The sequence below is a fragment of the Myotis myotis genome, unplaced genomic scaffold (assembly GCF_014108235.1).
Source record: "Myotis myotis isolate mMyoMyo1 unplaced genomic scaffold, mMyoMyo1.p scaffold_m19_p_4, whole genome shotgun sequence".
Lineage (NCBI taxonomy): Eukaryota > Metazoa > Chordata > Mammalia > Chiroptera > Vespertilionidae > Myotis > Myotis myotis.
In genome coordinates, this window is record NW_023416346.1 from 31,505,824 (window position 1) to 31,523,882 (window position 18,059).

Consider the following 18,059-nt stretch of genomic DNA (forward strand, 5'->3'; position numbering starts at 1 on the left):
CTATTAAAAAGAAGGAACTTTTACCATTTGCAACAGCATGGATGGAACTGGAGAGCATTATGCTAAGCGAAATAAGTCAGTTGGAGAAAGATAACTATCACATGACCTCACTCATATGTGAATTATAATGATCAACATAATTTGATGAACAAGAATAGATCGAGCTAAAGACAAATGGTAGGGGAGAGGGAGTTAGAGAGCAGCCAAAGGACTTATATGCATGCATATTAGCATAACCAATGGACACAGACACTGGGGCAGTGAGGGTTTGCCTGGGCTGTGAAGGGATGGGGAGGGGGTCAATTGGGGGAAAAGGAGACATATGTAAAACTTTAGACAATAAAAAGTAAATAAAATAAAAATAAATGTTTTCTGCATTTATTCAGATGATCATATGAATATTTCATTCTTTTTTTTCAAGTGTAGTTGGCATACAGTATTAGTTGCAGGTGTACAACATAGTGATTTGACATTTATATACCTTACAATATTATCACCACAATAAGTCTAGTAACCATCTGTCACTGCAAAGTTATTACAATAGGATTGACGTATTCCCTGTGCTGTACACTACATCCCCATGTCTTATTTATTTTATAACTGGAAGTTTTAACCTCTTATTCCCCTTAACATTTTCACCCATCCCTCTACTCCCACCCCCTCTGGCAATGATCAGTTTGTTCTTTGTATCTACAAGTCTGTTTTTGTTTTGTTTGTTCATTGGGGTTTTTTTTTAGATTCCACATATAAGTGAAATAATGTTGTATTTGTCTTTTTCTTCTGACATTTCACTTAGCATAATGCCCTCAAGATCCATTCATCTTGACACAAATGGCAAGATTTCATTCTTTTTAATTGCTGAATAATATTCTATTGTATACACTTATACCACAACTTGTTTGTCCATTCCTTTATCGATGGACACCTAGGGTGTTTCCATACCTACTGAATGGTAGAGAATATTTGCCCATTCAAGTGAAAGAGACTATTATTTGAGGGGAATTATGTAGAAATGGAATATAAATGGGAGGAGAGCTAGAGAAGGAAATGCCGTGGGGCATGTGAAATGATTGCTGATTGGTCTGAGAGCCCAGCTGAGGCTGAAAATTCTATTAGATGCACCATTATCTGGAGTGCTACTACTTTCTTTTTTAAATTTTATTTTTTTATTTATTTTTTAATTCTTTATTAGTTAAGGTATTACAAATGTGTCCTCATCTCCCCCATTAAATCCCCATCCTCCCCCCGCACACTCATGCTCTCATCCCCCTGTTGTATGTGTCCATTGGTTTGGCTTATATGCATGCATACAAGTCCTTTGGTTGATTTCTTCCCCTTGCCCCCTCCCTCCCCTACTTTCCCTCTGGGGAATGACAATCTGATCGCTGTTTCTCTGTCTTTGGATCTGTCCCTATTCGTCAGTCTACTACTACTTTCTTTCATAGTGGTTATTATAAGATTGAAGAAATCAGACATTTGGAGGGACCCAAAACTGAGATGAAATAATGCAGATGATGTATTTGGAGATCACAGGGATAAAGATGCAGTGAGCTCTAAATCAAGTTGCCCTGAGATCCTGCCTGGATAAGGAAAGGGGTGAAGAGAAAAAGGGAGGACTTGGAGGCACTGAACACCTAAATGAAGTAAAAAAACAAATGACATGGGACCCAGTTGTTGTTAGGAGATTTGAGTGACAATGGGATATTGGAGTTGTCTTTTAGACGTGAATTCATGCTCAGTGATGCCAGGTGACTGAAGGTGGTCAGAGTGTTAAGAAGTTAAAGGGCAGGAAAGTGAGGCCAGCATGTACGGGATGGGTTTTTCATGTGTATATTGTTGAAGGCATCTAAGATAAGGGCAGGACTTGGAGTCTCATGCCTTTTGAGCTGGTCCTTAGAGTACGGATAATAGTGAAGATAATGCTCACATCTATTCATCACTCTCAGCCCCAACCCCTTGGTTAGTAGTCAGCACTGGAAAAAAATATAGGGGAATCAATAGGGTCAGGAGGAAAGCTGGTTTCAGGTAAGACCAGGAAGTCAAGGGAATATTTTGAAATAATCTAATTTCCTGTTTGTCATCTGATTTGTTTGTTGGCTTTTAAGCTGAGTGGAAAAAGCACAAAGACATATTTTACTATTTTGGTCCCATATAGTCCTGGAATGGCAATAAAAAAGCCTGCCTGGATCTTAATCCAGATCTCTGAACTCGGGTAAGTTATTATGGGCACTAGCGTGGCAATTCGTATAACAAGAAAGTTGGAATGGATGTGCTTTACATTTTTCATTGGCTTTAATATGTAGTGGTTCTAGATCAGGGGTGGGCAAACTTTTTGACTCGGGGGCCACAATGGGTTCTTAAACTGGACCGGAGGGCCAGAACAAAAGCATGGATGGAGTGTTTGTGTGAACTAATATAAATTCAAAGTAAACATCATTACATAAAAGGGTACGGTCTTTTTTTTTTAGTTTTATTCATTTCAAACGGGCTGGATACAGCCCGCGGGCCGTAGTTTGCCCACGGCTGTTCTAGATACAACTGCTAGGGCAGTGGTCGGCAAACTCATTAGTCAACAGAGCCAAATATCAACAGTCTGAGTGAAATTTCTTTTGAGAGCCAAATTTTATAAACTTAAACTATATAGGTAGGTACATTGTTATTAACTTAATTAGGGTACTCCTAAGGCTTAGGAAGAGCCACACTCAAGGGGCCAAAGAGCTTCATGTGGCTCGCGAGCCGCAGTTTGCCGAACACGGTGCTAGGGTATGCCAGAGATATTATAGTTATTCTCTTACAATTGGTCTTATCTGGAAAGAAAGGACCTATTAGGAAGAAACCTATAGCTTTCTTTGTAAAAGTTCAAATTCTATCCAAAAAATATTGATTGCAGATATCACAATGCATCTTTGTGTCAATGAAGAATCATAAAATTGGTGGGCTAGTATATCTAGTGGTTAAAGACCCAGCTTTGGATATTTATAGCTGTTTTCCATTAACCACATTTGAAATTTAGTCAGGTTATTTGGTGTCTCTGGATCTAATTTTCCTCAAGAAAAAAATAAGGATGACAGTAGCATGTATTTGGTAGAATTGTTGTAAATATTAAATAAAATGATGCATGTAAAGCTTTTAGCAGTGTCAGATACTTTTTAAAAACTCAGTATGTTAACTATCATTATAATTATTACAGGAGGGACCAAATATTATATTTCTAAATATCTATCCATAAGAAATATTCTAAAGAAAAGTGTGTAAAAATAAATAATACACATCATTCCCTTTTCTGGAGCCCTACCCCTAACAGGAAATTTCCAATCATGTTATGATGTCTCAAGCTTTCAAGAAAGGTTGGAGCTCCCATCAATCAAACAGCAGCACATTCTTCTCTTATCCTTAGAAATCATGTCTCCAGATGTTTAGATTTTTATTTTTCACCAACCCAAGGGGATTTTCTCAATTGAGGATACCTAGTAATCTCTCCATCCCCCCTCCTTTCTCTTTAGAGGCCTTCTTCTTTGTTATTTATCTTTATTGTTTGAAGTATTACAGATGCCCCTTTTTTTCTTTTTTTAAATTTCTTTACTAGTTAAGGTATTACAAATGTGTCCTCAACCTCCAACCTCCCCCCCACCCCACTCATGCTCTCATCCCCCTGTTGTCTGTGTCCATTGGTTTGGTTTATATGTATGCATACAAGTCCTTTGGTTGATTTTTTTTCCCATTGACCCCTTCCACCCCACACACCCCTCCCAGGCCTTCACCAAACTATTTGTGTGTCCATGGGCTATGCATATATACATATAAATTCCTGGGTTAATCTCCCCCAACCCCAACTTCTAAAGGCCTTCTTCTTAAGCTTTATTCCTTTCCCCTACTTCTTTCACCCTTCTTTAACCATTTATTCTACTTTAACCCTTCCATTTTCTTTATTCAGCTACAGCTTTTTCCTTTCTTCCATTTTACTCTTTTATTCCACATCACCCCTCTTTTTAATTCCCTATCACCTCTCCCCTTTATTCTAAATCAACTCCTCTTCTTTAGTCCACATCAACCCCCTTTATTCGATCTCTCCATCCCCTTGTTTCACATCACCCTTTCCTCTTTATTCTACTCACTCCACCCCTTAATACCCTGCCACTTTTCTCCCTTAGTAGACATCACCCTCTTATCCTTTATTCCTCTTCCCCACCTTTCCTTCCACTTCAGCTCTAGCCAGAGCTTTCCCAACAATGTTTTAAATTAAAAACACACACACAGTAAACCATGAATATGCTGCTGTCACAATACAGATGTTTATTAATGATTAAATGCCAGAGAAGTTTTAACAATCACAAATCATCGAGTTCTGCGGTTGTTGCCCAAAATGTGATCAATTTCTATCCCTCAATACAATACATTCTTCATTCTATAAACCTTAGCAGTTGTTATCCCTCAATATCAGGTTTAATTTTGGATGTCATACATAACCCATATCTGTGTTACCAAAGTATGTCCCCCAAATTTGTACCGTCCTGCATAGAGAAACTACAGAGACGATAGATAAGAATATTTGTAATCAGGTGACTTTAACTAGTTGGAACTATGTGTCCATATCTAACCGTTTTGCTGACAACAGGGTGTGAATGCCAGCTGTCTGTAAAACAAATCAAGGTAAAATCAAATTTTTCCTCTAACTTTTGACCAAAGAAAAGCTAGCTAGACTTATACTTGAGATTGCCCTGAGCAAAACTGCACATAATTTTGGGAGTGGCTGTTTGACGAGCCATTGGTCTAAATAATTTGGGAAAAAGAAATATCCTGAGGTGGTGGAGTTGCTGCGGGGACACGGCTATGAGTTGGTGTGACATGATTTAGCATTAATTGTTTGTCAGCTGTCAATAGGCTGACCTAACATCCTAGCATGCCTCTTGAGGGCCTTTCCTATTAAGCTCTTGAGAGGAGGGTAGGAAAGTCAGGAAAAACATGCAATCTCCTTTGGGGAAGGGAAAGCACCTCGAGATTTGTGAGCTTCTCTGAAACAGGCGTTTACCACAAATGTCACATCAATTAAAGGAAAGGTTGTAATGTTGGAAAGCCAGGATCAGGGGTAAAAGAGAAAGGCAAGGTAGCACCAGGGAGCCTGGGCATGACACAGAAATATCTCTGCTTTTACCAGTTGAAGGGACCAAGCATCCCCAGTGAAAGGGCTGGCAGTGTGTTTGGACTTCTCAGCCTGACCCGAGCATCAGGTGGAACTCCTTCTCACCCTCAGATCTTTACCTTCAAGATACACTCTTTAATGTTTCCTGTAACATCTCCCACCCTTTTCCCCTGTCCGGCACCTTATAGAAGGAAAAACATCTAAGGAAAGAAATAGCCGATGCCAGTTTTGGCCTCGTCCCGGGGCACACGGAGCAATGGGCGGTCTTGCTCCAGAATGGGGGGGTTACCCGCTCCTTCCTCATCGTCATGGGAACGGGCAGTGCCGGGAGGCACAGCTGGCTCCTCAGAGGAACCTGGAAAATAGTAACAATGTTAACTTCTTACTTTGCACAGCACCCAAGGGACTAAGACCTAATTTTGAGCTTCAAATACAATATGAGGCAAGAAGTTAGGGCAGGAATGGTTATTCCCATTAGAATTGTAAGAAAACTGCAGCCTAAGAGCAGAATATAGATTTCTAAATCTAGGCCCACTGTGGAAGCTGGGGGTGGGGGAAAAGAACTTGGTTAGAGAACAGAGTTAGACAGATACCCCATGCTTAGAGCAAATACACATTACCTCCTGGGAGGTGGGGAAGAATGTGGCCTCCAAACAACCACCACCACCCTACAAGCAGCCTAACTAATTTAACTAAGCAAATGAGTAATAAAGCTGGAGCCGGAAGCTTACAGCACTTCATGGAGGGGAGAAAGCAGGAGTCGATCTTCAATGACTCTGGGAAGGGCTTGTAATTCATTACTTGACCAGTCTGGGACTTGTTTTTAAGCAGGGTGGTATCTACAGGAAATGTAACATTGGCATCTTTATAGAACTGGATTGCCTTTGGATTCTGAACTTCATTAGAGTCAAGATAATTAGGCATTGGTACTGCTTCCATATTCATGATTTCTTCAAGATTGACAGCAGGGTCTGGCTGAGGGTCTGGAATTGTGCTTAAAATGGAGACATCTTCAGGCTCTGGAATCACATTGGTAACTTCGTCTTCTTCAAAAGTGTTGTCTGGGTATTTTTTAGAACCTGAAATTTCGTTGTGAATTTGAGCATCCCTGGGCTCTGGAACCACACCAAGAACTGAGTCTTCTTCAAAATTTGAATTTTCTTCTGAGTCTTGGATTCCACTGACATCAGAGGCTTCTTCATGTCCCGGGATTTCTTCAGCATCTGAAGCTTCTTCATTGTTTAGGACTCCACTCATCTTTGAGGATTCTTCCTCGTCTTGAATATCATCAAAATCAGAGACATCTTCAGGGCTGGTTACCACATGGAGAGCTGTAACCTCTTCAGGGTTGGATTCTTCTTCAGAAACTGCAACCCCATTGACCTCTGGAGTTTCTTTGTGACCTGGAATTTCTTCAGTACCTGAGGTTTCTTCATCATTTGGGACTCCATCAAGAGCTGGAACTTCTTCAGAGTCTGAGAGTCCATTAATTTCTGGGGATTCTTCATGATTTAGAATTTCATGACCATCAGAGGCTTCTTCAGGGCTTGGGACCACATGAAGAACTGGGACGTCTACAAAATCAAGGTCTTCATAAAAGTCTGAAATCCCATTGACTTCTAAGGTTTCTTCGTGGTCTGAAATATCTTCAGCATTTGAGGCTTCATCATTTGGGATTTCATCAAGAGCTGGAACTTCTTCAAGATTGGGGTTTTCTTCAGAATCTGGGTTTTCATCATTATCTGAGGCATCTGCATGGTCTGGGATTTCATCAGTATCTGAGGCTTCTTCATAATTTGGGATTACATGAAGATAGGGAACTTGTGCAAGGACAAGGTTTTGGTAGTCTTCAAAATTTGGTCCTTCTTCAAGGTCATGGTTTGGGATTTCTCCAGGGTTTGGGATTTCTTGCACATCTGGAACTCCTTCAGGGTCTGGGACCATATCAAAATATGGTATTTCTTCATAGTCTGGGATTTCAATGAGTTCTGGAATTTCATCATCTGGATCTAGAATATCCTCAAGAGGAGGAAGATCATCAAAATTCACAGTATCATCATCGTCATCATCCTCATTGTCATTATCATCTTCTTCATCAAGCTCTGGTATGTATTCAAGAATTGGACCTTGAATCTCGAAGTCATTTGGGATCTCGAGACCTTGGACTTCTCCAAAGACTTCTCCTTGATTGAGATATTCAAATACTAGTTCTTCATTAACTGTCACATCTTCCTGAGAGGACTCATTTTCCTCAAGGGGCTCATCTTCAGCAAATACCTGGCCTTCAGGAAGGGCCTGACCTTCACCAAGGGACTGACCTTCAGCAAGGGCCTGACCTTCAGCTAGGGTCTGATCTCCAGCAGGGAACTGACCTTCATCAAAGGGCTTGCTTTGAGCAAGGACAGCAGCCCGGGCTTCAGCAGAGTTTTCCACTGGATCAGAAAGTAAAGCATCCTCTTCCATCTTTATACGTGCACTCCTGAATGAGATTGAATTTGAAAAAGCAAGTCAGTTTGTGTACTTGGATGGATTAACAAAAAGTTTATCTGGATTGCAAACCCCCACAAAAGTTTCTTTTCTGGCTAAGCATAAACAAACCAAGAAAACACTCACTGGATCCTCCTCAAATTCCTGCGTCTGATAAAATCAAGGGCTTCAGGACTGGATTTCCACACACGCTTTGCAACCTGCCTCTGAATATGGGGAGGCACCTGGGGGTAAAATTATCAAGTTAATCTCTATTATACAACTTTTAAAATTTTATATTCAGTTCTATCAGTTACCCAGAATTGAAGGCACCATGACCATCTAATGTGGGAAGAACTTCTAGACTGGGAGATTTTGAGGTACCTTTGGTCACCCTCAGGAACATATGCACAACTTATCCCTGCCTTGTGAACAGGGGAGAGAGAGCCATGAAATAAGTGTGTCCAAAATTTCCAAATACCTGGAAGAGGACATCCCAGTTATCAATCATAGCACGAACCACATTGACAGAAGCAACATAGTGGTCAATCCCCAGATTTGTCTTCCTGGATTCCCTCTTGCCAAATCTCCCTTTCTTCAGGAGAGCAGATCCAAACACCAAGGCCAAGTTGGTGGAAGTCATACGGTTGCCAAAAACCTAGGTAAAACAAAGCCAAAAGTGGTTGATTCTAAGGTATTAATGAAAGTCATATAAATGAAAACATCTTTTTGTTCTTTTTTCCCTCTCCCTCTGTTTCTCTGGCTCTGTCTCTCTCATATACTCCCACACATGTCTCCACCCACAGCCCTCATTACCCTTTCCCAGAGCTTTTTACCAACTGTCCATCAACGCCAATGGAGTCCTCGCAGTTCTCAGTGATTTTATGCAGGGCCTTCAGCAGACGCTCCAGGGTGTCACTGTGGCAGGGTGGCATCAGGTAAACCAGCAATTGCAGGGCAGAAAGCTGGTCTTGTGGCTTCAGAGCTAGAGGAAGGAAAATAAGGGCTGGCTCAGGGGGCTAGACTTGGCAGAAGCCTGAAACCAAGAGAAATGTGATTCTGCTTAAAAATTACTGAAGGCTGTGGAGAAAGTCGAAGGGGCATCTTTTCTTTGCTCATTATCACAGCATTTGATCCCAGAAGCCCCCCAAAACAAGAAAGGTTTTCATCAAAATCAAATGCCTTCTGCAGAAAGTAGGTTCTTCTTTATCCTGAGAGGACACACACAGCTTCAAGAAACTCTGGAGAAATTTCCAAAGGCAGATTTATAATGGACTATTAAAAGATATAACGGAAGTAATCTGAAGAGGTGTTTTCATCTTTAGATGTTTATTCTGTCTTAGTTCCTAGGGTCTTGCAGCCTGAGCTCTGTCCCTACACCCCCACACTCCCTGTACTATTTCCTTTCCTTGCCAAACAAGGAAGAAGGGAGAGCAGAAGACTCACTTGCTGTCAGGAGGAAGGACATGTATAGATCATCTGGCAGCAGAGAGTCCTTCATGTCCCGGAAAAATTCCTTGAGAAGTGCGGCAACATCATGCACATTCTGAGTGTCATCAAACACTACATCCAGACCTTGATCAAATTCTTCACGGAGCTATAAAAGGGGAGAGAATACCATGGACTGCCTGCCCTGCCCACCGCAGGCTTCCTCCTGGTCATTTCTTCAATAAGTTTCAGGCTTCAGTGGAGGAAGCTGGCAATATGCTGTGCCTGCTACATGAAACTCCAGGAATTTGGGGAGCCCCCACCTCACCTGCTTTTTCTTATTCAAAAAACAATAGTGTAAACAAACCCAATTTACCTCACGCACTCTCTCCTCTGAGTATTCCAGGGTGAAAATCCCCACTGTGTTTAAGCCTGAAAGAAAAGAGCAGGTATGCTAAGAATCTCTGATCCCCTTCCCCAGGGCATTTCCCTTCCCCTCCCAGCTGAATCCTGAACCCAACTGGTGGCAGGGGAATGTTCTAAGCCTGTCATCCTGCAATCTCTTTTCTCTCCCTATTTCTAGAACATCATTTTTTCTCTTTAATTGCTTTCTACTTTAATTTAACCATCATTTTTTTGGTCCCCCTTACCATGTTTCTCAATGAAGCTGCAGCAAGCCTCAACAACCTGGGGGATTTGCTTAGCAATCGGATTGAGGCTCATTTTCCTTTTGGATCCCAGAAGTCGACGGCCAATTGGAAAGGAAATTTTGGAAAGTTGCAGGGCCTGCAGCAGCAGGGCCCCGTCCTCCAGTTCGGCCAGGCTATCCACAGATACTGCACCCTGTGGAGAATCCAGAGTGTCTCAAAATGGGGAAGCAGGGGGGTGGTTTCAAACCTTCCTGAGTATTGTATCACATTCATGATAGGAGACATTCTTTCTGTGCCAAGCCAAGTACATCCCCACAACATGTTTTGTTCAGCTCCCCCTCCCTCCAAGGACACAGGCCTTGACCCTCCTGCCCCACAACCTTGAACATCTCTGGAAGGGCCCCTGCCTGAAACCTGGAAGGTTTAACTCACTCGACGCCCACGGCGAGTGAACTCTCTGGGCAAAGAGGGCTCCTCCCGTCTTCGGTTGAAAAAGCGCCTGATGCGGCCAAACATCCTTTGCACCACGTTTCCCCGACGACGGCGGCGGCCTGCAGCCTGACTGATAGATTCTTCAATCTGCATCGCGGCTCTTAATTCAAGTTGCTTGCTGCGGGTAAACTCATTCACCAGCACCTCTTCCAGACGAATGCCAAATGTCTTGAGTGATGCAGCTGAGGAGCCTAGGAGAGAAAGAATGAGATGTGTAAACGCTTAGCAGCGCTCTAATCAGGAGGGACTGCAGAGGCTGTAACACTCCTCTAAGCAACCTCTCAAAGCCAACCCCCACGCCTCCAGACTCGTAGCGTTCTCCCTCACTCTCCCCCCTCCCTCCTCCCTCCTACCCCCCACTCCCCCCCGCCGTGAGTGAGCCCAAAGACCGTGCAGTGGTTTGGCTTCACTCAACTACCCTGATAGAGCTCAAGATCCCTTCCTTAAGTCCTGCCAGAGTATGACTACCTTGAAGCAATGAAGAAAATATCCTCAGGAAGATCAGCCTAGGGTGGGTCTTAAGAAGGAAGGCTTAGGCAGATCTAATGGGACCTCCCCTCGCACCCCTGCAGTTACTGCTCCATTTCCTGAAATCTTCCTTTATGCGATTTCTTGGCGGAGGGTGGGGGGTGGGGGGGTGGGGGAGGAGTCCCCAGGGGCAGTGAGCACCGCCCAGTCTACAGTACCCAGGGGCACAATACAGAAAGGATGCAGCATCCCATTTCTTTCCTAAGGAAAAGTACAAGCGCTTCTCACCCCTCTGTTGTCCTCTTAGAATCAGAAACCTGTTCTCCAAGGTGTTTGGACTGTCAACAGGGAGAGCTATGGGAAGAAAAAAGAAAACACACACACACACACACACACACACACACACACACACACACAAATGGGATTTTGTAAGTGACTAAAGCACCACAATGCATTGATCAGCAGGAATGGGGGGACGGGGGGGCGGGGGTTAAACAGCGCTATCCAGGCCGCTAAAAGTGTTTTTGCTTTCTCCCAGCCTCAGTTTCCCCGTTTAACAGTGGTTTAATCCTATGTACCCTGTAGGAGACTCCAAGAATTTAACCAAACCAAACAATTTTAGGCGCCGTGTGGCACCGTGCATGTTGTTATGCACCACTAGTACCTCAACACAACGCTTAAAACATAAATTCCAGGGCTCTGAACATTGGGACAGTGCAACAGGCGAAGCGAAGGGCTCAGCCTGTGGCGCCTCCACTGTAGGAGTTGCCAAGTTACTGTGGACACGCTCACGCTCGTGATGCTGGGATGCCGTCGGCTCCACGAGCTGCGGCGGGAGAAGCAGCAACCCACGCTGTCCCCACGCTCCAACCCCCTCCCCCCCCCCCACACACACAAACACACACACCACCACCACCACCACCACCACCACCACCAGCTGCGGCTGCCTGCGGGGTCTCCTCGCCCTTTGCTTCGCTCCTTTCCGGCTGCGTCCGCTTTCCGCGCCTGCCAAATCTGCTGCCCCTGCACTTTATATTACTGCAGGAGCGCCTCTTGGCCGGTGCGACCCCCTCCACTTCCCTCAACTGCTCATCTGAGCCCCTACCTCCTGAGAACCCAGGCACACTCGAACCCCGTCCACTGCAGGATCCCACTCGCTCCCTGCCAGCTGAGCTGGGCTGCGCTCTTAGCGCACCTCCCGCCTTTGCTTCTACGCAGGGATTGGTGCGTGTCTCTCTCTCAGTGTCTCGCCGTCTCCTTTACTCTCCATCTCTCAACCGCGCTGTCTCTGTCTCTCCCAGTCCTCTCTCGGAGTGTTTTTCTGCGCCTCGCGCCCACTCTGACTCCTTCTAGCACCGCACCTGGTGCGTCTGTCTCTTCACCTGTGCTCTATCAACTTGTCTGTCCCAGACATCTGCCGGTCCGACTTGTAGCCCCTCAAACTCCTAGCCTTTGACCCAACTCAAGTAATCTTATCTCTTCTGCAATTCAACAAACACCCTTCAACTCCCTCTTCCCCCGTTACAGATCTGAGACCAGGATCGTGCCCCCCCCCCACCCGTCTAGACCCCCAACTCGCCCCGTCCTGCCCCGGAGGGTCCACTCGCGGAAGAGCGAGGACGCCACACTCCGGGGTACTGCTTACCTCTCTCAGGTTTGAAGTCAGAGAGGAAATGTCTGGCCACGAGTTCGTGGTAAGCAGTCTCTTGCAGCTTCAGACGCTCCAGCTCTGACAGACTGTGTATTGATATCATCTTCGTCCTGCGGTCCGGGTTGTGTCCTGGGGCTCCTCCCAGGACATTCACTAAAAAAATGAAGGCGGATATCAACAGCAAAGGGGGCATGATTCTGGGGCACCTTGTCCTGGCTGCCTTCAGAAAAGGAGTGCAGCCACCCATTCTGGAATCGGATGATTATCAAGGCTGCATCATCCAATTGTCACTGGACCTAGTGGAGGGAACTGTGGGGGGGAGGTTGGGGGGGGGACTGGGAGGCGGCTTCACTCTGGAGCAGAGCTGCCTCTGGTTGCTTTAAAAAAAAAAAATCCAACTAAAAAAAAAAAAATCAGCCCTGAACCGACAGTCCAGAAAAGAGAAAACCTAATTTGGAAAGAGAGAGAGGAGAGAGAGAGAGAGAGAGAGAGAGAGAGAGAGAGAGAGAGAGAGAGAGACCTTACTCACAATTTTAAAATGCACATTGACACAAGAATAATGTAATATTTTTCCATTAATTCAAATGCTGATGCAATTTATTTTTTATTTTCTAATGGTAATACTCGATGTTGTCCAGGTTGGCTGAAAATGGCACTTTCATCTAGGTTAAGAGCCCTGTATGTTTGTACAATTCTTCCAGAAAGCAAACTGGATACATGAGTCTTGAGCCAAAAATTATCCCCAGGCCCTTTGACCAGTAATTCCCCTTCTAGGAATCTATCCTAATGAAATCTTCCTACAGACAAGAAAAACCATATTTACATGAGCCATAAGAGTAAAAAATTAAGGGTAAAAAAGTTCACCCAGCAATGAGGCTAATTATATAAATTAGGAAATTGTCACAGTATGGGTAATTATACAATCATCAAAACTATGTATTATTTGTTTGTTTTTTATTGAATTTATTGGGGTGACATTGGTTAATAAAATTATATAAGTTTCAAGCGTACAATTCTATAATACATCATCTGTATATTGTATTGTGTGTTCACCACCCCAAGTCAAGTCTCCTTCCATCTTCATTTATCCCCTCTATACCCTCTTCTACTTCCCCTTCCTCCTTCTTTCCCTCTGTTAATCACCAAAAAGATGTTTACAAAGAGCTCTTAAACCACAAATACAAAATACAGAGTTGTATTAATTATGATTACAACTACATGAAGAAAAACACACATGAAAATAAGACTGAAAGAATTGTACTCAAATATTAACATACAGTATCTATATTCAGTGGTGGGGATTTGTTTGCCTTTTATCTATTTACCAAAAATTGTGCAACTTGATGATATTATTTTTTATGAAAAAACATCCATTTGTACCAAAACAAACAAACATCATTTCCAGGACAATTCTAGTAAGACTCTCTATTCAGGATTGGTGATCAGAGTGAAGTTTGTCTTAGTGTACTGGAAAACCTGTCCCTTTTTCATGGTGCCCACTATCTCATACTGCACCCAAGCTGCTCAGGATCCCCCAGTAGGATCTGCCTGGACCCCACACAGCATCCTTTCTTACACATCCTCACCTCTATAACTCCTTTGCTATTTTATTTATCCATAAAAATAAACCTGCATTAAATGCCCACTTTGTACCAGGCACTGAAGATTCAAATATGAGCAAGATAATACTACTCCTTTCATAAAGAGTTTAACTGTGCAGTGAAAGAGATACACAGGTTAGCAACAATTTGCAAAACCTTGTGATAAGTCAATTGGCCAAGATATAAACAAAGTATTGTGAGAGCAGAAAGGAGGAAACATTGGATTGGAAACATCTAAACATCTAAGTCTGACTGGAGACGAGGGTGGAGGGATGGGGGGGGAGCGGGGGGGGGGAGCAGAAACAGCAGTGTGTAAAGGCAAGGAGATGGGAGAGAGGTTGTTATTTTTTAAAAGCTGTATAAAGGAGATGGAAGGAGATAAATCTAGATAGGCAGGGGTGAGATCATGAATGTCCCTGTTAGCCATGATAAAAATCTGGACTTTCTCCAGAAGGTAAAGGGGACTACTGCAGGGTTTTAAGTGGGGAGTGACAAAGTCCGAGCTGCAGCGTGGAAAAATCACACACAGTAGTGAAAATCCTGGTTTGGGTAGAGAGCCTGAAGTAGGTAGATCAGCCAAGAGGCAAGAGATGCTGACACAAGTCAAGTGTCACTAGAGCTAAAGCAGGGGATGGATTTTATAGGTAGAATTGATAGGACTTAGGGGAATTTTTTATTGTAATGAAAAGGAAAGGATTTAAGACAGCTCTGAAGTTTATGATTTGGGTGAGTGTGTGCATGCTGGTTCCTGACAGAGAAGATAATTTGGAATATGAGGAAATAAACCTTTTGACAAGAAGGGAAGTTGTCACATGCCATTTTTCTGAGATTATCTTTCCCATGGACTTTTATGATAATATTCTATATATTATTGGGGATGGGGCTTAGAGTCTAAAGACTAGATGATGTTGTTTTGCCAGAGAAAAGGAGGGTAGAAGTTTATCATTAAACAGTCTATATAAATTATCTCTATCCAAAAAAAAAAAAAAATTCCACCCTACTTTTGTTTCCAAAATTCTATTTGCCCATTTTTCTTAATGATCAAAGCAACACATGTTAGAAATATATGCTGGCTGGATAACTAAAGTGCAGTATGAGAAAGGATGAGAAGTCTTTCTATGGATTTTTAATTCTTACCCTAGGTTTTTTGAGAGGTCCTTCAACTGCAAAACACCATCCCCTCAACCCAAAAAGAATGCCTAAGCCCAATCAACAAACTGCATCTACAAAATGACCATTTTAACCCAGGGTACATGCACATAACCTAACCACAGACCCAGAGTAAGCCTCTAGCAATCCCCCATTCACAATAGCAGATCCAGGACCTGTTAGCCAAGGGTCTCATCCAGACACACACAACCCAGCTCTGGCTTCATTTTTCTAACATAGCCCCCTCCCTCCCCTTGCCCCAATTCAGACATTGTTGTACCTGTTCTGTAGTTGCAGCTATTTCTTCTTGCTGAGACTTGCCACATCTAGTATTCCAAAGAGTATAGCTGGTTCTTTCACCAGAAAAAATCAGATGAAAATCAATCCCTCTCCCCCCACTCAAATAAGGTAAGAAAAAACAAGAAAACCTCAAAACAACACCCGCCAAAAAGAGAGAGAGAAAAGCCTTTGAGAGATGAGTCAGCCTAGATGCTTACAATTCTGATGGAAATCAAAGGCCTTGAATAAACCGTTTGTCATTGCCTCCTGCTCAAAGATACAGAGTTAAACTTAAGAGCAATCATATGCTGCAGTTCTGCCAGCAAAATTGACACTGTCTTGCTTACCTTCAACCCTCTCAAAACACTAGAAGAATACACGACAGAAGCAGAGTTAGAAAGGCCAATGTGCCCAAAAAAGAAGCAGATGGGTAGGGTTGGGAGGGGGATGAGTAAACAGACTTAACACTATGAGAGAAGCGCATAACAGATTCTTGAGATCTGAATACTTGCACTGGAGCCTGACTTGCTAAACTGAACACAAACGGAGGTTCCTCACAGGGAATTAACTACCAAGAGACCCCTCTTGCTCCAAAGTGTCTTCCCCTTCCCCCTATAACATGGTGCTGGCCTAAAGTGACCAGGACATCAAAAAGATACTCAAGAAAAAAGATGAAAGCAAGCCCTGTCTTTCAAAAACAGTATCCTTAGACAAATATCTGTAGTGACCACTGGAGTTGGAGCTAAATGGAACTGGGTTCAAAGCCAAACTTTATGACTTCTTTGCTGTGTGACCTTAAGAAAATTAGTTGAATTCTCTGAGCCTCAGTAGCTTCCTCTAAAACATGAGGAAATGATGCAGTACCCATTTCAACAGTTGTGTGAGAATTAAATGAATAATGTATGTGTGATATTTAGCAGGGGTTTTTAATAAACATGTTGATAATGAAGGGTTTTTTTTGCAGAGGGCCTGACTTTATCAGAAAATATCAACTTTCAAAAGTAAACATATAAAATTAGAATTTTTATAAATACATCCAAGGACTTACTCTTATCTATCTCTACTAAATTTGAATTATATTGAAACAGGTAAAGACATCTTTAAAGGTTGTTGGGAATCGATTTTTCTGCATCAATCTCCAATGGCATCAGGGTCAAGTATAAAAAATAATCTTACAAAATTTAGAAAAAATAACTGCATAAGTCAATCTTTCAAATGCTATTATTCAGGTTAGTAAAATGTTTACATGTCTCAAAATATATTTCTTTCAACCCATCCAATTTTACATTGTCACTAGAAAAAGAATGTATAATTTCATTTGGATCAATAAAGGAACTAGGATATAAACAGATACAAGAGAAAGAATCTGAACAAAGAGCAGAGGCATAACCAGATCAAGTCCCCAGCAATTCAAAAAGAGGAAACACATGAGTGGCATCAAGTTTGTTCCTCACATCCTCCCAAAATGCATGGCACAATTGGAGAAACAAATTAAAGTCAGAAAGGTCACCTGCTTTGACATTGCCAGGACAGAAATGCTCTCAGCTAGGCATAAATCCACAGACTTCAGAATTTGGAAGACTAATTAACTCCATTGCCCCAATTCAATAGTTAGGGATGGTGCAGTGCTCACTAGTAAATCCCTGTGAGAAAAAAAGAGGGGACTGTATTGATGCCATTGTCTGAATTTTTATAAATTAGTCATTTTATGCCACATCAGGATTTTGCTCCAAGCCTCTGAGAGCTCCTCAGAGTTTAAGATATTGATAGTGGACAGGGCTGGGTGCCCAGAAGGCATTGCATCTATGTTATTCAAATGTCTATAGGCTGTGACAATAGATGCATTCCCCATTGATATATCACAATTTGAGAAAAAGATACAGGTTTCTAGATGAAAACATTTGAGCACCAATTTTGTCTACTGGAACATCATCTCATTCATCCCTGAGCATTAATGAGTTAGCCTTTAAGTTGTTATCCTATAACCTCCATTTCAGCAAGACAGCAGAATGAATGAAATGGCTCATTTTATCCTATGCAGTGATGATGCTAGAAGATAATTAAATTTGGGGATAGTGTTCTTAATTATGTGGAGTCAGGCCATCATGCCATAGCAGAAGCTCACAAACTAGAGGTATATTGTTAAAATATATTGAGAAAAACTCTGGCTTTAAAGAAAAGAATGCTTCATTAACTTCTTAGAATATTAGAATGGCTTAGAGATAAAAGGGACCTTGGCTAACACCTAGTCCAAAGCTTCCGTTCTACAATTCAGAAACCTGAATCTCAGACAGGAACAGGGGTTTGCACAAGGTCACATGGCAGTTTGACAACAGATTGTAGAAAAAACCCCAGTTCTTCTCAATTCTAAGGCTCTTTCCTCTGTCCTGTCCACCTTTGATCTTAATACCTGCAAAATATTGCATAGCTAGATAATTAAAATAAAAAGAATGGATACATAATCAAAACTGGATTACATAATCCAGGCCAGGTCATATCCAAAAGCAGACAGCCACCATAAATTACAACTTGTTTGTAAAATAAGTACTGTATTAATTCTATAGAATGTGGGATGCCCTTTTAAAACTATTTACTAAAGAAACAACTCAAATTCAGATTAGTGAAAGTCAGTCTTTATGTTATAAACATCCCAAAGGATAGTATAAACAAGGTGAATGTGACATCAACTACAACAAGATTTAGATATTCTCACTAATATCTGCAGTATGTGTCAG

General features: G+C 42.4%; 1 protein-coding gene across 2 annotated transcripts in view; it reads right to left on the reverse strand.

Moving 5' to 3' along the window:
• Window positions 1–4,268: 4,268 nt before the first annotated feature.
• Window positions 4,269–18,059, reverse strand: part of ARHGAP36 (Rho GTPase activating protein 36) — a 31,646-nt gene continuing 17,855 nt past the window's right edge. The window contains exons 2-12 of one of the 2 annotated variants that reach the window (XM_036305040.1): window positions 12,290–12,448; window positions 10,933–10,998; window positions 10,117–10,367; window positions 9,685–9,877; window positions 9,411–9,466; window positions 9,053–9,203; window positions 8,443–8,591; window positions 8,088–8,264; window positions 7,754–7,851; window positions 7,513–7,619; window positions 4,269–5,495 (exon numbers count right to left, since the gene is read on the reverse strand). In XM_036305040.1, the coding sequence (XP_036160933.1) occupies window positions 5,341–5,495; window positions 7,513–7,619; window positions 7,754–7,851; window positions 8,088–8,264; window positions 8,443–8,591; window positions 9,053–9,203; window positions 9,411–9,466; window positions 9,685–9,877; window positions 10,117–10,367; window positions 10,933–10,998; window positions 12,290–12,448 (1,562 nt within the window). In that variant the 3' untranslated portion in view covers window positions 4,269–5,340. Of the gene's footprint in view, window positions 5,496–7,512; window positions 7,620–7,753; window positions 7,852–8,087; window positions 8,265–8,442; window positions 8,592–9,052; window positions 9,204–9,410; window positions 9,467–9,684; window positions 9,878–10,116; window positions 10,368–10,932; window positions 10,999–12,289; window positions 12,543–18,059 lie in introns of those variants that run through there. The other variant, XM_036305039.1, reaches the window with a different exon arrangement.